This window comes from Bubalus bubalis, chromosome 18, assembly GCF_019923935.1.
Source record: "Bubalus bubalis isolate 160015118507 breed Murrah chromosome 18, NDDB_SH_1, whole genome shotgun sequence".
Taxonomy (NCBI): domain Eukaryota; kingdom Metazoa; phylum Chordata; class Mammalia; order Artiodactyla; family Bovidae; genus Bubalus; species Bubalus bubalis.
The window spans coordinates 47,814,703-47,837,870 of record NC_059174.1 but is presented as its reverse complement, the minus strand read 5'-3'; the positions used below and the strand labels follow the sequence as shown (position 1 = coordinate 47,837,870).

At 50.9% G+C, this 23,168-nt stretch overlaps 1 protein-coding gene and 1 long non-coding RNA gene across 12 annotated transcripts in view; one reads left to right on the top strand and one right to left on the bottom strand.

Annotated features, from left to right (window-relative positions):
- Positions 1-5,415: 5,415 nt before the first annotated feature.
- Positions 5,416-23,168, bottom strand: part of CATSPERG (cation channel sperm associated auxiliary subunit gamma) — a 31,120-nt gene continuing 13,367 nt past the window's right edge. For 9 of the 10 annotated variants that reach the window (XM_025269051.3, XM_025269050.3, XM_045163465.1 and 6 more), the window contains 22 exons: positions 20,980-21,151; positions 19,799-19,936; positions 18,776-18,835; positions 18,424-18,543; positions 17,551-17,601; positions 17,317-17,446; positions 16,346-16,457; positions 15,015-15,173; positions 14,811-14,923; positions 13,851-14,064; positions 13,463-13,525; positions 13,172-13,358; positions 12,965-13,083; positions 12,742-12,822; positions 12,594-12,650; positions 8,484-8,640; positions 8,259-8,322; positions 8,025-8,120; positions 7,672-7,761; positions 6,208-6,300; positions 6,015-6,114; positions 5,416-5,921 (listed from right to left, as the gene is read on the bottom strand). In XM_025269051.3, the coding sequence (XP_025124836.2) occupies positions 5,667-5,921; positions 6,015-6,114; positions 6,208-6,300; positions 7,672-7,761; positions 8,025-8,120; positions 8,259-8,322; positions 8,484-8,640; positions 12,594-12,650; positions 12,742-12,822; positions 12,965-13,083; positions 13,172-13,358; positions 13,463-13,525; positions 13,851-14,064; positions 14,811-14,923; positions 15,015-15,173; positions 16,346-16,457; positions 17,317-17,446; positions 17,551-17,601; positions 18,424-18,543; positions 18,776-18,835; positions 19,799-19,936; positions 20,980-21,151 (2,631 nt within the window). In that variant the 3' untranslated portion in view covers positions 5,416-5,666. The remainder of the gene's footprint in view (positions 5,922-6,014; positions 6,115-6,207; positions 6,301-7,671; positions 7,762-8,024; positions 8,121-8,258; positions 8,323-8,483; positions 8,641-12,593; positions 12,651-12,741; positions 12,823-12,964; positions 13,084-13,171; positions 13,359-13,462; positions 13,526-13,850; positions 14,065-14,810; positions 14,924-15,014; positions 15,174-16,345; positions 16,458-17,316; positions 17,447-17,550; positions 17,602-18,423; positions 18,544-18,775; positions 18,836-19,798; positions 19,937-20,979; positions 21,152-23,168) is intronic. The other variant, XM_045163466.1, reaches the window with a different exon arrangement.
- Positions 13,201-17,118, top strand: LOC102415617. Of its 2 annotated transcripts, XR_006546446.1 has the most exons (4): positions 13,201-13,343; positions 13,736-13,880; positions 14,207-14,377; positions 15,040-17,118. It is a non-coding gene; the product is annotated as an uncharacterized LOC102415617 (long non-coding RNA). The 2 variants fall into 2 exon arrangements; XR_328460.3 differs by having other exon boundaries at positions 14,207-17,118.

The window sequence follows — 23,168 nt, the reverse complement described above, 5'->3', positions numbered from 1 at the left end:
GCCCCCAATCCCTCCCAGCATCAGAGTCTTTTCCAATGAGTCAACTCTTTGCATGAGGTGGCCAAAGTATTGGAGTTTCAGCTTTAGCATCAGTCCTTCCAATGAACACCTAGGACTGATCTCCTTCAGAATGGACTGGCTGGATCTCCTTGCAGTCCAAGGGACTCTCAAGAGTCTTCTCCAACACCACAGTTCAAAATCATTAATTTTTCGGTGCTCAGCTTTCTTCACAGTCCAACTTTCACATCCATACATGACCACTGGAAAAACCACAGCCTTGACTAGATGGACCTTTGTTGGCAAAGTAATATCTCTGCTTTTTAATATGCTATCTAGGTAAAAAACCTTTTAAAAGGAGATTATTTTCAGGACTTCCCTGGTGGTCCAGTGGTCAAGAATCTGCCTTGCAAAGCATGGGGACATGGGTTTGATCCCTGGTCAGGGGCTTTCCTGGTGGCTCAGATGGTAAAGAATCTACCTGAGACATGGGTAAACCCAGGTTCAATCCCTGGGTCAGGAAGATCCCCTGGAGGAAGAAATAGAAACACACTCCAGTATTCTTGACTGGGAAATTCCATGGACAGAGGAACCTGGTGGGCGACAGCCATGTGGTTGCAGAGTTGGACACGACTGAACGACGAACACAGGGAACTAAGATTCCACATTCTGGGTGGCAACTCAGCCTGGGTGCCACAACTAGAGAGACCCCCTGCTGCAACTAAGACCTGAAATACATATTTTAAAAGGTGATTATTTTAAAACAAGGCCCAGTGGTCCCTAATCCAATCTGAAAGGTGTCTTTATAAGAGGAGTACATTTGGACACACGAAGAGATATCAGCGACGTGACCACACAGAGGAAAGACTGTGAGGACACCACCAGAGGGCAGTCATCAGCAAGCCAAGAAGAGAGGCCTCAGAAACCAATCATAAAAGGTCTTAAAAGGTGTTTTGTTACGGCAGCCCTAGCAAACTAATACAGATGGTATTGCCAACAATGTTAATTCATGAACATGGGATGTCTCTCCATTTATTTAGGTCTTTAATTCCTTTCAGCAATATTTTGTAGTTTTCAGTACACAAGTCTTTTTCCTCCTTGTATAAATTTATTCTTAAATATTTTATTCTTTTTGTTGTAAGTAGGATTGTTTTTTTTTTAATTTTTTCAGATTATTCATTGCTTGTGTATAGAAATGCAACCGATTTTTGTGTTGATTTTGAGTACTTTAACTTAACTGAACATGTTTATTAGCTGTTTTTCATGTATGTGGACTCTGCCTATAAAATTTTATTGAAAATGGCTTTGGCATTTAATTACCATCTGCCATATGCCATCTGTCTTTAGTAATCAGGTAATTTGATAATCTTGCTCAGCTTCCTTCTATTTCTATCTGATTTAGGGTTAATACAAGAAATGGATGTTGAATTTTAGAAAAAGCTTTTGCAGATACCTGGCAACCCACTCCAGTGTTCTTGCCTGGAGAATCCCAGGGACGGGGGAGCCTGGTGGGCTGCCATCTATGGGGTCGCACAGAGTCGGACACGACTGAAGCGACATTCATGTAATCATACAGGTGGCACACCTGAGCCTCTGTTTCTTCATCTATGAAATGGGGATAATGGTAGAATTTTCCTTATAGAACATCATGAAGATTTTCTTAGATTGCTAATCTAAGAAAAGGGATCTGCTATAGACGGAAAGTTTGAGTTCCACACAAATTCCTATGTTGAAACCTAACCCCCAACGTCACTGTATCAGGAGGGGATTAGACTGTGGGGGCAGGACCCTTGTAAATGAGATTAATCTTTTATAAAAGAGGCCCCAGTCACATTCCTCATCCTTTCTGCCATGTGTTGTCACTGTGGTTTAGTCTCTCAGTCATGTTTGACTCTTTGCAACCCCATGGACTGTAGCCCTCCAGGCTCCTCTGTCCATGAGGATTCTGCAAGCAAGAATACTGGAGTGGGTTGCCATTTCCTTCTCTAGGGGATCTTCCCAACCCAGGGACTGAACCCACCTCTCCTGCATTGGCTTGCATGTTCTTTACCACTGAGCACCAGGGAAGCCCTGGTGGCTACCACGAGGACACAGTAAAAAGATGGTCACCCATGAACCAGGAAGCAGGTTCTCACAAGATGCCACATCTGCCCGCACCTTAATGTGGGACTTCCCAGCCTCCAGCAGTATGAGAAATAAATTTCCATTATTTGTAAGCCAAGTAATGCTCAAAATTCTCCAAGCCAGGCTTAAGCAATATGTGAACCGTGAACGTCCTTATGTTCAAACTGGTTTTAGAAAAGGCAGAGGAAACAGAGATCAAATTGCCAACATCTGCTGGATCATGGAAAAAGCAAGAGAGTTCCAGAAAAACATCTGTTTCTGCTTTATTGACTATGCCAAAGCCTTTGACTGTGTGGATCACAATAAACTGTGGAAAATTCTGAAAGAGATGGGAATACCAGACCACCTGATCTGCCTCTTGAGAAATTTGTATGCAGGTCAGGAAGCAACAGTTAGAACTGGACATGGAACAACAGACTGGTTCCAAATAGGAAAAGGAGTACGTCAAGGCTGTATATTGTCACCCTGCATATTTAACTTCTATGCAGAGTACATCATGAGAAATGCTGGGCTGGAGGAAGCACAAGCTGGAATCAAGATTGCCAGGAGAAATATCAATAACCTCAGATATGCAGATGACACCACCCTTATGGAAGAAAGTGAAGAGGAACTAAAAAGCCTCTTGATGAAAGTGAAAGAGGAGAGTGAAAAAGTTGGCTTAAAGCTCAACATTCAGAAAATGAAGATCACGGCATCCGGTCCCATCACTTCATGGGAAATAGATGGGGAAACAGTGGAAACGGTGTCAGACTTTATTTTTCTGGGCTCCAAAATCACTGCAGATGGTGATTGCAGCCATGAAATTAAAAGTCACTTACTCCTTGGAAGGAAAGTTATGACCAACCTAGATAGCATATTCAAAAGCAGAGACATTACTTTGCCAACAAAGGTTCATCTAGTCAAGGCTATGGTTTTTCCTGTGGTCATGTATGGATGTAAGAGTTGGACTGTGAAGAAGGCTGAGCGCTGAAGAATTGATGCTTTTGAACTGTGGTGTTGGAGAAGACTCTTGAGAGTCCCTTGGACTGCAAGGAGATCCAACCAGTCCATTCTGAAGGAGATCAGCCCTGGGATTTCTTTAGAAGGAATGATGCTGAAGCTGAGACTCCAGTACTTTGGCCACCCCCTGAGAAGAGTTGACTCATTGGAAAAGACTCTGATGCTGGGAGGGATTGGGGGCAGGAGGAGAAGGGGACGACAGAGGATGAGATGGCTGGATGGCATCACTGACTCGATGGACATGAGTCTGGGTGAACTCCGGGAGTTGGTGATGGACAGGGAGGCCTGGCATGCTGTGATTCATGGGGCCGCAAGGAGTCAGACATGACTGAGCAACTGAACTGAACTGAACTAGTCTATGGTCTTCCGTTACAGCAGTTCAAATGGACTTAGGTCAAAATAGGATGTTGTCTCGTCACATTCTCCTTAATTTGCATTAGTGCAATAAATTTTGTTGATAAATCTGTACCTTTGATTATTGTGCATATTGCCTGGCCATCGCTGACCTCCCTGCGGAACCCCAGACCTGAGGTTCCCGCAGCCTCTTGAATAGACTCCTTTAGAAGTCTCTGGGACCTCCCACACCTACTGTGACCCCATATGGTCTTAGTGTCTCCCCCTAACCTGTTCCTTTTCCTCAATTTTCATCTCAGGAATAGCCTCTTTGTCCCCCAGTCCCCAGGGTAGAGGCCTGGACCTTTTCCTAAAAGCACCCACTCCCCTTCCATGGCCTGCCAGCCTCACAGCCTGTTCACTAGACTTCGTGAGCATCCCTCCTGCCTGCCCCCTCTCCTCCTTCCTACATCAGGCTTTGGTCCAGCACCGTCCCCTCCTGCACCAGTCCCTGGCCTGCTGCCTTGAGAGCTGAGCTGTCCTCCACAGGGCAGCCAGAGCATCCTTCTACATCTGACCATGTCCTTCAGTTTCTCCACTCCGAATGCTCCTCTGATGATTCCCAAACTCTATAATGTGACCTCAATGGCCTTGCCTGCTCTGGAGCTATGCTGCCTCAACATGGACAAGCTGGTTCAGCTGTCTGCCCTGGTGACCCCTCAGAGGGTGTGTCCCCTGGGGCTCTGCTTCTATAGCGAAGGAGTGGAGGGGCTGGTCAGAGGACTTGCACAGTCACTCCATCCAAGACCTCTGGGGAGGGGCTAGAGTGGAGCCTACTGGGTGGACATGAAGTGGAGGACATGGGCACATTTGCTTTTTGACTTTTGGTCTCCGTTTCCCTTCTTTTTTATTTTTATTTATTGGCTGTGCTGGGGTTTTGTTGCTGGGTGTGGGTTTTCTCTAGCTGTGGCAAGTGGAGGATACGCTCTTTTTGTGGCATGCAGGCTTTTCTTTGCAGTAGCTTCTCTTGCTGCAGAGCACGGGCTCTAGAGCGTCTGGGCTCCGGTAGTTGTGGTGCATGGGCTCGGAAGTTGCAGCTCCCGGGTTCTAGAGTGCGGGGGCTCAATAGTTGGAGGGCATGATCTTAGTTGCCCCAAGGTATGTGGGATCTTCCTGGACCAGGGATGGAACCCATGTCCCCTGCATTGGCAGATGGATTCTTAACCACTGGACCACCAGGGAAATCCTCCTTTTTCCCTTCTTGACACACATGTTCCTTACAAGAAAGTCTCTTCCCCACACATAAGCAAGAGATTAGGATGGGATTGACAGCCCTCAGCTCCAGGGGTGGGTTCTGAAGGGCTTAAGCCAAGTAAGGTCTCATCCGTCTGGCAGAGTGAGTGGCAAAGTATTGAGTTTATGATTCAACCCCATCCAATCAGAGTGACCAATAGGACTTTTGCCTGGGAATGTTGGACTCTAGCCCCTTTTTTTCTCTAGATAATAAACCATATAGATGCGCTGCCTCAGACTGTGAGATGCACTGGCCTGAGATCAGAGACCACCATCAGATGAGGGCAGGACAGGGAAAGCTAGAGAAATGGAGCCAGAATTCTATGGATGTTGAAGCTTCTGGATCAAGCTGTACCTGGAGCCTGTATTAAAAAGTCCATAAATTACCATTTCCATGTGGACCACAGAAATTTTTGCTACTTGCAACTAAAACAAAAATCTAAACCTCCCCAGAGACCCTTCCTTAAACTAGACAGTAGATAGGTGTTGCCTTTCAAAATCTTTCACAATTAGTTTTAAACCTAGGCACTGACTGATCAGAACAGACTGCAGGCCATGGCAATGGGCCTGGGTCACAGAGGACCCTGCTGGACTGTAGGGAGGTCTGGGGCACTCTAGGGAGGGGTTGAGCCAGAAGGCATACAGAGAAGCCACTATATACCAGCTGGGCACAGGAGGATTTTGATATTTTAATAACCTATGCAGCTGGGTGGTGCAAACTAACTGAACATGAGTCCTTACAAGGTTCCATAGCTGATGCTGAAATGCAAAGTGAAAATTCAAGCAAAACAAGGAGAAAGGCCTAGGATGAGCAAGCGATAGGTTGCATGTCTAAGGCAACCCAGGAAATAAGAGACAAGGGTGGGTGGTACTGGGGCAGGCCAGAGGCTTAGGTGGTAGACTTCCTCTTCAAGGCATTCTTAAGTTTCAGCCTTGTTCTCCTCTGCCCCCTTGTAGACAACCCTGGAGTTTAACCTGGAGCTCCTCCAAGACACGGTCCCGGAGCGGCTGAAGGCCCTGCTGTCGGAGGGGGTGCTGTAGGTGTAAGAAGATTCTAAGCCAATGATGCTGTTGATCTTCCAGCGGAGGATATTGCAAACCTTCACCATGTAGGGCGACAGAAGGCAGCAGACGATGTAGAGAATCACCAGGCCGACAAACAGGCTGGCTGACACCTGCAGGAAATGGGCCAACAAGCGATGGTAGGCGGTCTGGGTTGGCGGCGGGGGGGCTCCACCGGGCAGGGCAGCTCCAGGGCAGCCACTTACCAGGAGGATGAGGAAGGCCCGCCTGGCACTGAGCGGGAGCCCATGGATGTGCAGCAGAAAGGTGAGCTGGTAGTCGCAATAGGTGCTCTCGTCCACACCTCTGGTGGGGATGGGGGTCAGGATGGGGTGGGGAGGAGGTGGGCACCTCCCCCAGGAAGCCCCCGATCCCACCTCAGCTGTGTGTGTGCCTCACCTATTGCTCACCAACACCTTGAAGAAGAATTCAGGGGCAAAGATGTTGTGGGGAATGGTGTCATGGCACGGTGAGTTCTCCAGACATAGCCATCTGGGGGAGCAAGTTCAGGCACTTGTGGTACAAATCATGCCTAGGGCGTGACAGCCCCTGATCTTCCCCTCTACCCCACAAATTCTGGATGAGCGCTAACTCGGTGCAACCCCCTACCTCCCTCCCTGATTCACGCCTTCACTCATTCAGCTGGTAAGGCTGACTGACCCCCTACCAGGAGACAGGCTGTTCGTTTATCCATTCTTTTCCTCCCTTCTTTAGGGGAGTTGTCAATTCCTCCGCTACTATGTATTCATCTAGATTATGGATTGTATACCTATCATGTGCCAATTCCTCATTTATTCTTTGCAGCCTTTATTCCTTCATGGCACAAATGGAGCTGGAGCAGCTGCTAGGTACAAAGTCGAATCTTCATTCTTTTTTCATATAGTCAATAAATGCAGGTTGAATACTGACTAGGTGCAAGTTGGCTACTTTGTTCACTCATTCGTTTCCTTTATTTGCTTATGGCATCATTTTCTTTCATTCATTGACTCAAAAATAGTTATTTATGCTTGGGAAATTCCATGGACAGAGGAGCCTGGCAGGCTACAGTCCATGGGGTGGCAAAGAGTCAGATACAACTTATAGACTGCTGCTGCTGCTGCTAAGTCGCTTCAGTCGTGTCTGACTCTGTGTGACCCCATAGACTAAACAACAACAATTTTAAGCTTATACTCTGTCACTGTTCTGTTCATAATAAAAATTTTGAGAACTTAAAAAAAAAAATAGCTACTGAGGCCCTATATGCTAATTTTTTTTTCTCTCCTGGCCATGCCACACAGCTTGCAGGATCTTAGTTCCACAACCAGGGATTAAGTCCAGGCCTCCAGCAGTGGAAGCATAAAGTCTTAACCACTGGACCGCCAGGGAATTCCTGCTATATGCTAACTTATTACTTCATTGTTTTATTCATTCATTGATACCTCCATTCAAAGGTCAATAAATGCCTACCAAGAATGAATGAATTTGTTCATTGTCTCATTCAACAAATACTATGTTATCTATTCTGGACCTGGATTTATAAGAGAGACAGACTCCACAGGAGACGGTGACAGCTCAGAGGGGTCAGAGTGAGAATAGGGAAGGTGCAGGAGGATGCGAGAGCCAACTGTCCCACCTAGAACAGTCAGAAAAGTCCTCCTGGAGGAAGCGGCATCTGAACTAAGGCCTGAAGAAAGATTAAGAGGGACCAGTCCTGCGGACAAAGGGTCCAGTTTGCATAAAGGTCAAAGTCAGTCTCATTCGAGGAACACAAAGACAGTGTAGCTTGAGGACCAAGGAGTCTCCGGAGGCAGAATGGATGGAAAGGCCCAACAGAATGTGGGCAGGTGGGGGAGAAGGGGGCCTGCAGTCGGCCCAGGCACTCACTCGATGCCTAAACTGTTGTGGGACATGATGTTGAAGGCCAAGTCCTCGGTGGTCGTTGTGTTCTCCGTGGTCCAGATGAGGCTGCCAGTCCTGCGCAGGCAGGGGTAACCTCAGTTGGGGCCGGGGCCTCAGCGGACCGAGGCCCTAAAAGGAGGCGGGGAAGGGGGCGGGGATTGGGTGGGTGGAGCCTCATGCCACAGTAGGGCTAGAGTTTGCAGGAGCCTGGGAGCCTGAGCTGTGGGCGGGGCCTTGTGGGTATGGCTTGCACCCCAGGTTTGGTCTGTGGCTGGGCAGCTGGAGGGGGCCTGCAGGGGAAGAAGGGCCGATTATGGGCCCGGTCCCACAGGGATTACTTGTCCAGGGGGCTGTTGAAGCGGTAGATTTCCTCCTCGCTGTATTCCTTGATGGTGTCAAGGGTGGGCCCGCCGCCCACCACCTTCAGCACGTAGCTATGGGGAGCAGAGGTTCGAAAGGGCTGTCTGGAGACCTGCCTCACCTCTACCACCCCCTTTTCTCCGCGCCCCCCCCACCCCAGTCCCTTGCCCCCAGCCCACTCCCGTCAGCCTCTGGCTTGGTCCCCCTTTTACCTGCCCTGAAAACTGCCAGAATCGCCCGTCACCAAATCTTGGATCAAGAAGAATGGGTAGAAGACTGTGGGGTCGGAGGGGTGGAGGCCGGGAGGAGAAATGAGAGGGGGGAAGGAGGAGAGATGAAAGGACCCAAAGGAAGAGCAGAGGATGGATGGGTGGGAGCAGTGAGCGGGCAGGCAGGGAGGGCCAGGGAAGGTAAAGGAGAGGGCGCGGGACACCCACTGTCCCGGAAGAGAAAGCAGGGCATCTCCGGGTCCACTTTGACGCAGTCGAAGTAGTGTTTGTTCTGCACGCGGTTGTACTGCAGCGTGTAGGTGATGTCGAAGGCCAGGCGCTTGCCTGGCGGGCAGCCAATAAGCACTGGCACCATCAGGTTGCTCTGAGGTGGGGGGGCGGGGGGGGAGGAGAAAAGCCTGGTTCTGGGGGTCCGGCAGGAGGGACACCCCTCCTCCCCCACACACCACCACTGCCTGCCAGGCTCACCCTCACTAGGGCCAAACTGGTTATTATTATTACCGTTAAAACAATAAAAACAGCAAGCGCTTGCATAGCTCTTACTATGCACAAGGCATGGAGGATTCTGCGCAGAGCTTTACATATTCAAGTTCGTTTAATCCTCAAAACAACCTTGCATAATGTAGACCATTAACAGCTCCATTTAACGAGATGGCAAAAGTGAGGCACAGAGAAGTCAAGTCACTTATTAATTATTCGCAGTCACACACACGGCTGGGAATGTGGTAGAGCCGGGATTCAAACTGAGTCAGGTGGCTACCAACTGCCTTCAGAATAAGACATACAAAACCCCTAACACCTACGCCTGTGGAGCAGCCAGCTCCTCTGTGTATTAGTCATTCAGTCATGTCAAACTCTGTGCGACCACATGGACTCTAGCCAGCCAGGCTCTTCTGTCCATGGGATTTCCCAGGCAAGAATACTGGAGTGGGTTGCGATTTCCCCCTCCAGGGGATCTTCCCAACTCAGGGATCAAACCTAGGTCTCCTGCATTACAGGCAGATTCTTTACAGTCTGAGCCACCAGGGAAGTCCCAGCTCCTTGTTGGAGTTTAATTGGCTGAAGCTGAGGGAATTCCCTGGTGGTCCAGTGGTTAGGACCCTGATTTCACTGCCAAGGGTCTGGGTTCAATTCCTGGTTGGGGAACTAAGATCCCACAAGCCTGCATAGCCAAAAAATAAGATGAAGAGCTGAGGTGGAGCCTGATTTCCTAAACAGTAGACTTGGGGGAAGCATGGGATATGTGGGGGAAGTAGGGCCCAGGATGGGAGTTCAGTATCTTGGGAATGAAAGGTTCCTGGCCCATTCTGGGGTTAGGGTTCAAGGATTTCATTGTCAGAAGGACATGGGCATCTAGAGACTGAAATCTGGGCTTGCTGGCTTCTGTGGAGAGGGGTTTTGGCCACAGATTGAGCCTGAGCCAGACTTAACACCTATCAGCCACTGAATCAGTGGGAAGATTTCTCAGATTCAATCTATCCACAATCCACCTCTGTTCATGCCACTCCATCCCTCCGTGTTCAAGCTAAAAAGCCTTGGTTTCTTCCTGGAAACCTCTCTTTCTCTCAACCCCACATCCAGTCCATTCAGAAATCCTGTTGTCTCTAGAGTTCAAGATAGAGCCACTCTCTTCCCCCAACTCTTCTGCTCTACTTGGGCTGGCCCAACCTTCTTTTCCCCGTGGTCTCCCTGCTTCCGTCTCTCCCCTCCAGGCTGTCCCATACTTGCAGCCAGAGGGACTCTGTGAAACTTGAGTCACTCCTCTGCTCAGATGCCTCCCATGTGACCTGCCCAACACTTCTTCAACCTCATCTCTCTACACTGTCCTCCGTGTACACCCTGCTCCAGCCATGATTGCTCCTTGCTATTCCTTTAGCCTAAGACAGGAAACATACTCCCATCTCCAGGCCTCTGCTATCTGTCCCCTCTCACTGGCATGCCTTCTGATACATAACTGCATGCTCACTTCTTCTCCTCCTTCAAGTCTTTGCTCAAATGTTTCCTCCTCAGCTGGGTCTTCCCCAAGCCATCCTATGGAAAAGGCTTCCCTACCTATGCCTCTTGCCTCCTTCTTTTTCTCCTAGTGCACATCACCTCTTAACATACAGTATCTTGGGGCCTTCCCTGGTGGCTCAGTGGTGAAGAATCCACCTGCCAATGCAGGATACATGGGTTCGATCCCTGATTCGGGAAGATCCCACAAGCCTCGGAGCAACTAAGCCTAAGTGCCACAACTATTGAACCTGTGCTCTGGAGCCCGGGAGTCACAACTACTGAGCCCAAGTGCTGCAACTACTGAAGCCCACAAGCCTAGAGCCTGTGTCTTGCAACGAGAAGCCACCCCAATGAGAAGCCCATTCACCACAGTGAAGAGTAGCCCCCACTTGCTGCAACTAGAGAAAGCCTGCACATAGCAAGGAGCACCCAGTGCAACCAAAGATTAATATATATATATATATTTTTGTAAAAAGCTGCAATAAAAAAAGAGTAGATGATTTTTAAAAAATCATTGACTTTTTAAAAACAATCTTTAGGCGGGTATCATGGTCAGATAGATACGTAGATATATATTGGGATACACACACAGGCACACACACATATACATGGTGAAAATTTCACTTCCATTCCTACCCTCCAAGTGTCCTGACTCTTCCCTATTCAACCAGTAAAGAAAGAAAGAAAGAAAGTGAAGTTGCTCAGTTGTGTCCAACTCTTTGCGACACTATGGACTGTAGCCTGCCAGGCTTCTCTGTCCATGGGATTTTCCAGGCAAGAATACTGGAGTGGGTTGCCATTTCCTTCTTCAGGCAATCTTCCTGACCCAGGAATCAAATCCAGGTCTCCCGCACTGCAGGCAGACTCTTTACCATCTGAGCCACCAGGGAAGGGCTCATTCAACCAGTAGGGAACCATTATGAATACTTTCTTGCTCTTTTCCCCATAATTTCTTCATGAAAATAAAAGCAAACATGAATATATGTTATCAGTATCAAGTATACACTGTTGCAGTATGTGGCAATCTCTGCCCCCTTGCTCTTGTTTTTTTCTTTTTTCTTTTTTGCCACACCATGAGGCTTGTGTGATCTTAGTTCCCCAACCAGGGATTGAACCTAGGCCACAAGAGTGAAAGCACTGACTCCTAACCACTGGACCACCAGGGAGTTCACCCGCCCCACAAACACAAATACACACCCTGTTCTTTTTAAATAGCTGCATAGTTTTCCACTGAATGGATGTACCACCTTTTATTTAACCACTCCCCTAGTAATGAACATTTAGAATGTCTCCAAGTCTTTTGCAGTGTGCTGCGGATCAGATTCCTGGAAGGGATCTGCTGGGCCCAAATAGAGATATTAACTGACTTTCTGGGGTTATGATGAAGAGGAAAATAGTGTGCACTACTAAGTTTAGCAGGAAACAGTTATTGGGCTGTGGTCACTCTTCCCTGCATTTGACCCTGAATATCCCATGTAATCCAAGGAGTTGGGAGCTGTTACAAGTCCCTTTTTTAAATTGCCCTGGGTCATAGCAACTCGGGCTTCCCAAGTGGCACTAGTGGTAAAGAACCCACCTACCAATGCAGGTGACATAAGAGACAAGGGTTCTATCCCTGGGCTGGCTGGGAAGATCCCCTGGAGGAGGGCATGGCAACCCACTCCAGTGTTCTTGCCTGGAGAATCTCAAGAACAGAGGAGCCTGGCAGGCTACAGTCCATGGGGTTGCAAAGTATCGGACATGACTGAAATGACTTAGCATGCACGCATACTAACCCAGCAAAGAGAAATACCAGGGTCTGTCTCCTGGAGAGTGGGCAGGGAAGTGGGTGAGAACAAGCCCTCCTCTACCACTTGTTAGCTCCGAGGATTACTCGGAGCAGATGTCTGCATCTCTCAGAGCCTCACCGCCTGCCTCCATAGCAGGTGAAGAATCAAGGACCCAAAGGCTTGAACAAAGCACGTGTGAGAGGGCAAAGGAAGAGCAAGGCATGAAGGGAGAGCCAAGCTTGTTCACGTGCAACCTTTGGACCAGTTGGAAAAACAAGCCCTGTGTCACAGATACTTAACTTCCCCTAGAAGAACAGTATCAGAAGGAACACACCAATTTGTGTACAATCTATGCAATGCAGCCCTTCCTGAAAACATGAATGGATTAAAGGAGGGAGGGGGCGTCTGGGTGGGGTAAATGATAATGTATGAGAAAGAAAAAATTAGGAAGGCATTCATGGGATTCTCAGCTAAAGCCCTCAGATTCCACCCTGCTGAGACTGACCCACACCCTTCCCTCCCAGCACAGGGCCCAGGACCCCAAGTCCAATACTTGCATACGGGGGCCCCGGTTCGTGTTCTGGAAGCAGTGCCCAGATGAGCCCAACACCTGCGGAGTAGGAGCAGAAGATGAGACGGGACCCCATAGCTTAGTCCTTCCCCTCATCTGCGTCCCTGCCCTCCAGGCTTGGACCACACACATTGACGAGCATGGAGGTCTTCATGAGGTGATGTCCACTAATTCCCTGGTCAAAGCAAGACCTTTTATCACTGAGCGTAACCTGGGCGTGGGGGCAGAAATGAAGGGGTCAGTAGGCCAGCAGGAGGACCCGGGCACCGTTCAAATAACCGCGGGCTTCTAACAGGTCCACTGCCCCAGTAGCTCCGCCATCACCTTAGAGCCTCTTCTCCACCTGGTCTCACCCAGAAAAGCACAGAGTTGCGATTAACAAGGACCTTCTCCTTCACCATTGCCTCAATGCAGTCGGGGTCCGCCAGCACCACAGCCAGATCCACCGGGCTCAGCACCTGGAAGGAGGGGCCTGCTTGGAGCAGAGGGCGGGGTTAAGGTTGGGGGCGTGACCCAGCCGAAGCCCGCCCCTCGGCACCACTCAGGCCCCGCCCACAGACCATGCTGGACTTCCGGCTTCCGGGCGGTCAGGAAGACTGAGAAGCTGTAGCTGGTACCCTTGTCCAGGAAGATGCGCTCGGGCAGCTCGTTCTCGGCCTTAAGGTCGTAGATCTTTTCGTAGCTGGTCATGTCAACGTGCACACTGCCCGCGCTCCGCCAGTTGCTGGCCAGGTAGAAGTAGTACTCCTAGGCGACAGGGTCCGGGGCAAAGTCAGTGCCCGGACAGGGGGACGGTGAGGGGGAGATCCGTGCTCGGCCCCTTCCCCCGACTCGCCATCCTCTCCACGCACCTGGTCCTGCTTCTTGTTCTTCCACCAGCGCCAGGTGGAGTCGTGCACTGGTTCCGCGTATGGCTGCAGGAATTGCAGGCACCGAGGGGAGGGGGTGGGTATGTCAAGGGGCGTGCCCAGGCAGGCAGTGTCCCCAGCCTCAGTCCCAGCCCCTGACCCAAACTGAAAGATATACACCCAAGCCCGGCTTTCGGCCCGACCGCCCACCCCCGCCCCCAGCCCAAAGCCATCTCTTCTGAACCGAGCTCGATCCCCTCCTCGGCCCCCCTTCAGCCTCGGAAGCACCGAGGCGGCTCTGCTCTGCTCCGCCCTCCGCCGCGGTTCTCCGGCTTAGAAGCCCCTGCGATAACGCCTCAGGCAGGATGGCGCCCACCCGGACGACGCCCACCTTGTCGTACTTCGAGTGCAGCGACAGCAGGTAGTAGATGAGGCCCTGATAGACAGCCAGCGAGTTCTCGCTGTGGAAGCCCCAGGGCTCCAAGACACGCGGCGGCTGCGCGCGGTAGCGCTCCTGGCGCGTGTAGATCTGCGGGTTGGGCAGCTCCTGCAGACGCATCACCGTGAAGGGGCAGAAGTTGGAGAAGGACAGCGTCAGGTGGCTCCTGAGTGGTGGTAGTGGAGGACGGAAGCTGACTTTCCCGGGATCCGCTCACCAGGAACCTCCGCGGGCCTGCTTCCCACCCCTGCGCGGCTGACTACGCAAGGCTGATCCTGACTTACGCAATCCCTGACCTTCCTCCTCAGGTTCAGCCCCTGGACATATTCATCTGCTTGTCCCTCAGCCCCTCAGAACAGAGTTCTGGACCGCATCCTAGACTCTCCCCGACCCCTCCACGGTACTCAACCTTCTAAGGGTTCTTCCACCTCACTCCTCCACCACTCCCAGCTGCCTCCCTGGGCGAGGATCCTCTGCAGGTGAGCAGAAGGATGTAAAAATCTGATCATGAAGTTCAAGTTCCTCCCTACGACCACCAGGGTCACCTTTTCCGCCTGGTCTCCAGGGCACTTCAATGGCAATGCATTCTATCCATACTACTCTCCCTCTCAGTTCTTCATCACCCAATCTCCTTTCCACTTGGCACAAGTGGTTCCCCCTGTCTGGAACACCCTTCTCCATCTACCACCTCGTCAGTTCTCCTCACCCTTCATGCACATCTTCTCTTTGAAGCCCTCCCTGATGCACCTTGCCCCCAGGCTGGGTTAGACCCCTCCTCCTTTGAGCCCAAAGGCTGTCACTGGGGATGGCTTGGTCTCCCCTCCCCACCCCACCCCCCCACCCCAGAATGGGAGCTTCAGACAGCAGTGCCTAAGGCTCTCTGACTATCTCTGTGGTTCAGTATCTTCTCACCCTTGCCGCTCCAAGACATATTCATTATTGATCTGCTGGTACATCAGTAGCTGCTCCACGGGCATGAGCCTCTTGACGAGCCTGCCCTGCTGGTTGTCTATCAGGTACACCAGCTGCAGTGGGAAGGCAAGGGCCACGTGAGCTGGTGTCAGCCACCCTGCAGCTCCCCCATGTCTCGCCCGCGCCATCCCCCCACCCTGGCACCTGGTACAGTTTGTTGTCTTCGTAGAAGAGGGTGACCATGGTCTCATTGGGGGCGTAGCGAGAGGACTGCTGAAGAACCTGGAGGCTGATGTACACCTCCCAGGCCTTGGACGGGAACAGCTGGTACACCTGGTAGCTGCCCTCCAGCAGGTACCAGATCTGGGGGTGTGACAGCCGGGTGTGTGCGTGAGGCCCGGGGGTGCTGTGACCACCCCCCGCCCCGAGGGGTGAGGACCCCACTCCCTGAGGGGTGAGTCTTGGGTGCTCACCTCCGGCTGGGACCAGGTGAGCCATCTTTCTGCTTCTCAGACCCAGCCACCTCTGCTTCCAGCCCTCACTCCCCATGATACATTTCCTCAGTGTTTCAGTCTGCTTGGGTTTTTATTACTTGCAATGTAACCATTCCTTATATACATACTGCCAGAAGGCTGGGGATCTGAGGGCTAAGCCCTCTTTTTCCCTTCTCACCCTTCCTAAGATTCTTTTTTAATGTGGACCATTTTTAAAATTGTTATTGGATTTGTTACAATACTGCTTCTGTTTTCTGTTTTGGTTTTTTGGCCCTGAGACATGTGCGATCTCAGCTGCCCGACCAGGGATCGAACCCGCACCTGCTGCAGTGGAAGGTGAAGTCCTAACCACTGGATGGCCAGGGAAGTCTCCCTTCTCGCTCTTTGCCCCCTTCAGGGTCTCAGCATCCCCTTGGCCTCAGTTTCCCACCTCTGCACTGATGCCCACCATCTCATCCCCTAACACATTTGTTTGTAGACCAAACCTCCTCCTTAGCTTCAGCTTGGAGGATCCTCTCCAGCCTCCAGCACATCCCCCCTCCATGTGGCCTTCTCTATGAAGCCCTCCCTGACGCATATACCCCCAGACAGCGTCTGAACTTCCATGGGTGCTGTTTTCCTCACTGCAGCCTTGGCTGCTCTGAACTGTCACTGTCTGGGAATGAATCCATCCTCCCAACTGGCCTGGGACCCTGTGAGAGCAGGGCCCACAGCTGACTCCTTGGCCACTATGTCTCCAGCAGTGGATCAGGTGTTCTGAGCTCCATGGCGGAATGAAAGAGGGCCCCCTCTGGACATCCCCTCGTGACTCTGAGCACACGCCCTTTACCCTGCTGAGTAACTTTGGAAAAGACACCTCCTTTTTGAGTTCGAGGATTCTCAGCTATAAATGGAGCTTCTGCTGCCCTTCCATTCCCCAGGGTCCCTGAGAATGTTCCCTCTCCTGGGCCCTTTTACCCTGATGGGGGTGGGGGAGAAGAGAGACCCCTGGGCTTTGTGGCTGGGCAGAAAGGAAGTGGGGAGAGGGGCAGGGCAGTCCACCTCCTCATTCTCGGTGACAATGGCCATGTCCCCTCGGAACGAGTTCACCAGGTACTTGATGGATAGCTCCTTGGGAAAGTCCGCCAGGTAAATGAAGTTTTCACTGTTAAAACTGAAAGGGCAGAGGTGGGAGGTCAGGACACCCAGGTGAGGCCCGGAGATTATCTGCTTCCCTGACTAGTCCTGACATGCCGCTGCGGGAACCATCTACTCGCTTCTCCGCCAGCCTGATGAGAACGCACAAAGGAAGCCTGGGACTCCTTTCTGCCCCCCACCTCCAAACCCTCTGGCTGACCTGCCCATCCATAAACAGGAGCGTTCAACCAAAATCTGCCAACCCCCCACAGAGTTGGCTCTGGGTCCTCCAGCTTCCCGAAGGGTGAAAAGCATCCTACCCTCTGCCTGGGCCATGTCCCTCTATTGCTCACACAGGTTGGGTCCTCATAGCAGGTTTTATTTAAGAAAGGATTCCCACCACTGGGACCACCCTCATGGTCCAGTGGCTAAGAATCTGCCTGCCAATACAGAGGATGTGAGTTCAGTCCCACATGCTGCAGAGCAACTAAGCCTGGGCACCACAACTAATAAGGCCCAGTGCCTCAGCTATTGAAATTCTCATGCCTAGAGCCGGAGCTCCACGACAAGAGAAGCCACTGCAATGAGAAGCCCGTGCACCGTGACAAAGAATAGGCCCTGCTCACTGCGACTAGAGAAAAGTCCATGCATAGCAACCAAGACCCAGTGGAGCCAAAAATAAATAAGGATAAAGTGTCGTTTGTTTTGTTTTTTTTTTAAAAGGACTCCCAGCTTTAAAATATCAGCTTCCCCTATTCTATCTGTGCCCATCCCCATCCATGTTTTCCCCCATGATGGTTCTGATCACTTCTGGCCTTGGGCATACACACCCGAAAACTTGGTGACTTCAGAAAGGAGCCCCACCCTATGTGGGGCTGGGGAGGCCGGCTCCATACCTCTGGAGGAGGAAGTTGCCCCAGATGAGCAGCAGGTTGTTATATGGGTTGTAGGACATGCCCTTGGGGACCATCGGAAAGTTGGTATAGGACTCTGTCCCTAGAATCATCAGGAACTCCAGGCCTCGAGCTGGCAGGGGGCACAGCAAAGTGGACACAGCAGTGAGGTGGGGTCGCTTGGGCCTCTCCTGGCACCCACCCACTTTTCCAGCCCCCTCTGCCTTCCCCTCCTACCGTCAGGGATGAATTCCGGGATGGTGTAGAGCACAACCAGGTAATCACTGACTGCAGGTGGGGAAGACACAGCAAAATCTGAGACCCTGAGCTTTCAAGACTGCAACTGAGCAAGTCCCCAGCTCCCCAACGCCTCCAACCCCATCCCAACAGCTTCCCATTTGGGCCCACTGTTGTTGCTGTTGTTTAGTTGCTAAGTCGTGTCCAATTCTTTGCGACCCCATGGGCTGTAGCCCACTAGGCTCTTTAGACCTTCTTCATGTGAATTATAAAAAGGCACTTCCTCTAAGAGGATACAGTCCTGGGGGGCAGAGGACTTGATTCCTTGGCTGGGGAGCTCCAGACAGCCTAAACAACTGTACATGCACACATGTTAAGTTGCTTCAGTAGTATCCAAACCTAAGGACTGTAGCCCTAGAGGCTTCTCTGTCCATGGGATTCTCCAGGCAAGAGTACTGGAGTGGGTTGCCATGCCCTCCTCCAGGGGATCTTTCCAAACCCATGTCTTTTATTGTCTCCTGCATTGGCAGGCGGGTTCTTTATCACCAGTACCACCTGGGAAGCCCTATTCTCACTCTGTCAGCTCACATCAAATCTAATTGGGAGCCACAAGGCCCTCCCAGGTCTCACATCTGCTCATGCTTCCAATCTCCCTCCCTCCCCTTCCCCCTCTGCTCCAGTCTCATTGACTTCCTCTCAGTTTCCCCAGGCCACTCAGCCTGTTCTCCACCACTGCCCCTGACCTAGCAGTGGCAGGAGCCACATTTCCTTTCCACTATCTGTTGAGCACAGATGCCACAGGATGGAGCAGCAGTTCATAACCCCAGCTCCTGCCCCTTCCCGCTTAGCAGCCCCCAGTGGTGCCCCAATTACCCAGGTCATAGCTGACCACCTGGAAATACTTCGAGGAGGTAGGGCCTACAATCTCCACCAGCATCAGTAGATTGTAGTCACCAGCAATGAATACGGCCCAGGTGATGGAGCAGTTGTCAACTGGGGAGGGAAGACAGAGGTCCAGAGAAGCCCCTCCAGCCCCGTCCCCCTCCATGGTCTCTGTGACTGCCATGTCTATCCTGGTGACTCTCCACCCGTCCCCAAGAAACTGCCCATCTTTTCCCGTGGCCTCTCCCACCCTTCCCTGCTCTCCCACATCCCCGATTGCCCCCCAACCTTCCCAAGCCCGCCCTATTCCCCACCCCCGCAGACCCATGTAGGAGCGGGGTACCTAGAATTGCATTGCACACGGACCGATCCCTGGGCAGCAACTTGAAGGACACAAGGCCATCTGAGGAGCAGAGCAGGTCAATGCTCAGGCCCTTCCCAGCCCTTCTGGCACCCCACCACATCAGCTCTTCAGTTATCCAGGGTTGAATACCTGTGCCTCCTTCTTAGCCCTGGGCAGCTCTCCCCCAACTGGCCTTTCTGTCCATTCACAACTGGCCTATCAGAATATGTCTGCCTGCTGGTCACAGTAATTGGCTCAGGTCTGAGCACATGACCCAGAAATGGGCCAGAGTGAACCCTGGGATTTGTGCTAAGGCCAACGGGGAAAGACTCGCTAGGGGTGACTCAAACCAGTGGGAGATGTGAGCCCCGAGTTCCTGGATGCCATCTCTAACCCCTGTGAAAATGAGGCCAAATTACAGGGCTAATAATGATAAACCCTTGAGTAGGACTCACCATGTCCCTAGTGCTCTAAGATCTTCATATATGTCAACTTATTTAACCTTGATAGCAACACAATGATGTGGGTATTAGTATTCTCAGCACCATTTTGCAAATGAGGGTAAGCACCCGAAAAGAGAGGTTGAGTTACCTGTCCAAAGCCACAGGTGACTTGAGTTGGGTGTGTTAGAGCAGTCTCTCTCCTGAACCCATGCTATAATCCCTAGGCTATACTCCCTTGCCAAGGGACAGTCCTGACAATTCACCCTGCAAGCCCTGGATCCAGCTATGCCTGATGCTGGATCTGGGTCTTTCCATCTAAATAAGTCTATACATTTTCCACACTTCAATGATTTTTGAATTGGGCTTCTACTCTTTGAAACCAAACACATTGTGAAAGATACATTACCCCCACGCCCCACCCCGCCAAGCCCTGCCACTACAAAGGCATAAACCCATCTTGACTCACAGCCTGGGACCCCTCCTGAAGGAAGGGGTAAGAGGTGAGGGCCTGGGGTCAGAACTCTTAGGAGTGAGAGGATCCAGAGGGGTCTCTTGGGCTGCTGGAGACCCCAGACCTTACCTGTGATGGTCCCAAAGTGGACGTAACCTTCATTCTTGCCAGCGGTGAGGGCCATCACATACTCGGAGCCATTGCTGTGGAAATGCACGGGGCACAACCTCTTGATGCACTCGTTAGCCAGGACTCGAACCCATCTCTCTGTGGGGGCCAGCATAGACATTTGAGCCTGGGACCTTGAGACCCCAGATCCAGCAATGCCTGAAACCAACATGCTCCTGAGTTTTCTAGCTAAGCCAGTAAACACCCCTTTCTTTGACTTATATCTATTCTAACCTGGTTCTTCCCATTGTCAAAGTTCCCAAAGAAAGAAAGTGAGAAAAATAAAGCCTTTGGGAACACTCACTAACTAATGAAATAGGGGTTACAGTGTAAGTTTCTGTGGTCCTGTAAGTTCACATCGCTCATTTACATGGGGCAGGGGCAGGAGGCGGGGGTCAGAAGAACTAGGGCTTTGATATCATTTAAAAGACGAGGCCGAATCCAAAGTCTCTCTCAGGATTTCCCTGGTGGTCCAGTGGCTAAGGCTCTGCACTCCCAAAGCAGAGGGGCTGGGTTCAAGCCCTGGAACTAAACTCTACATGCCACAGCTAAGAGTTCACATGTTCAAATAAAGATTCCACACGCTGCAACTAGGACCTGATGCAGCCAAATAAGTAAATTTTTAAAAATTAAGTCTCTCTTTCCCTCCCTGATCAGTCTCCTTCATGGTCTGCCTTTCCAACAGCCCATCTCTGATTCTCTCTCTGTCTGACTTTCTGCCCCTCCCCAGCGCCCCACACTTCTCACTTGGTGTGCGTCTCTCTCTCGTATGTCTTTCTGACCCTCTCTGTGCCTTTGCATATGAGTGAGCATGCACGTGTGTCTTTCTCTCTCTGCTCCCTCCCTTCACTCTCAGGCCTCTCTCTGCCCTTAGTCGGTTCAAGACTCCTGGGAAGGTCTGGATGAAAGCCTTGCCCCAACATACAGAGGGTAGGAGGAGGCGCCTGCAGGGTGGGAAGTGATGCTTCAGGAGCTTGGGAAGTCCCTCCTACATCCCCCTCTCCCACCCATGGTAATTCCATTCCCAGGTGCCTCCAGTGATGGAGTCCCTGAAGTGCCCTCGCTGGGGCTCCAACAGGCAGGTCCCACGGCCTAAGATGCCCAGGACGCCCGGGTATGTGACCCGGCCAGTGACCCCTCACCGCTGCTGTGATTGTTCTCGTAGAGTGTGGTGTAGGTGCCTGTGAAATAGTAGATGAGCTGGTTCTGCCGGATGAAGAGGGTGCTCTCAGTGGCAATGGCATCGTAGATGGTGGCGGTGAAGCTGGCTTGGGGGCAGTAGAAGGAGCCTACCCAGCAACTGTCAATGCTCAACTGCAGGGGAGTGGAGCCAGTGGTGAGCAGGTGGCCTTGATCTCCACTCCCGTGTCCCACCTTGTGGGGAGGCACCTGCTCTGACCACTGCTTGGGATGGACACATGTGGCTGCCCCCAGGGCTCCCTTCCTACTCACCCTCCAGCAGCATCTTGGTGGCCAAACTTCCCCCAACAAACTTCCCCTGGAAGCAGGTGACCCAGGCCAGAGCCAGTGGGGGCTTTCTGTGCTCCCTGGAGTTGGGCAGTGCTCCATGTACTCAACAGGGCTCAGCACAGCTGGTTCCCCAGGCCACAGTCAGGATTCTCCTCATGTGGATCCAAAAGATTCCATGCTTGGCCTAAGGCACATTTTAATAATCCTATTCTGTGTTTTTTATATTCATTTATTTTTGACTGCACTGGGTCTTTGCTGCTGCCTGTGGGCTTTCTCTAGTTGTGGTACGAGGGCTTCTCATTGCAGTGGCTTCTCTCCTGTTGCAGAGCATGGGCTTCAGTAGTTGCGGCTCATGGGTTTAGTTGCCCTGCGACACGTGGGATCTTCCCAGACCAGGGATCAAACCCATGTCCCTTGCACTGGCAGTTGGATTCTTAGCCACTAGACCACCAGGGAAGTACCTATCCTATTCTATTTGAACAACTGGCTATCTGAACTCACTGACTGATTGCTAACCCTGGCAATATCATTAACAGTGGGAAAGCACCAGCAATGAAGGGCTCTTGCCTAAAAGATTGAGTATAACTTTAACCAAGCTTCTAGAACTCACTACCAGTTTATAGGCAATATAGGGTGTTGCAGATAGAATTTACATGTTGAAGCTCTATCCCCCAACATGACTGTGTTGGGGCCTTAAAGGAGATAATTAAGGTCCAGCGAGGTTATAAGGATGGGGCCCTAATCCTATTGGACTGGTGTCCTTATCAGAAGAGGAAGAGACACCAGAGCTATCTCTCTCTCCACTCATGCACAGAGAAAAGGCCACATGAGGACAGTGAGAAGGTAGCCATCTGCAAGCCATGGAAAGAGGCCTCACTAGAAACCAACCCTGCTGACACCTTGATCTTGGACTTCCAGACTCCAGAACTACAAGAACATAAATTTCTGTGCTTAAGCTACCCAGTCTGTCATATTTTATTATGGCACCCTGAGACTAATATTCAATACATAAGGTCAGAGGAATAAGTTAACTGATTCTATGAAGAGGAAAACAGCCAGGGCTTCCCTGGTGGCTCAGTGGTAAAGAATCCACCTGCCAATGCAGGAGACATGGGTTTGATCCTGGTCCAGGAAGATCCCACATGTTATGGAGCAACTAAGCCCTTGAGCTGCAACTAGTAACCCTCACGTGCCTCAAGCCAGTGCTCTGCAATAAGAGAAGCCACTGCCATGAGAAGCCCATGCACTGCAGAGTAGCATGCATTCACCAGAGTAGCCCCGTTCACAACTAGAGAAAGCCCACATGCAGCAGTGAAGACCCAGAGCAGCCAAAAAAAAAAAAGCAGCAAACAGTTAAATTCTATAGGACCAAAGACCTGGCTTCTTAAATTACCCGAAGAAAAAAAAAGGTGATTGATGGTTGTGGGTTGGGGGAGAGCAGACTTATAGGTGAGAAGAGAATTAAGAGAGTTTACAACCAAATGCAACATGCACATCCTGATTCAAGCAAACCAACTGTAAAACACATTTTTAGATAACGGGGGAAATTTAACTATGACCAGGTCAGATGATATTGGATTGGCCAAAAAAATCATTTGGATTTTTCTGTAACAGCTTACCAAAAAATCCAAATGATTTTTTTGGCCCACCCAATATTAGGGGCTTATTGTTAATTTTGCTGGGCATCATAATGGCATTGTGATTTTATTTCTTAAAAATCCTAATGTGTTAGAGATATTTCCTCAAGTATTCCCAGAATTTACAAGTGAAACAGTATGATGGCTAGAATTTTCTTTCAGACATTCTAGGGGAAAAAAAGTAGGGCAAAAAAAAGCAAAATGTTAATTATTGAAGCTGGGTT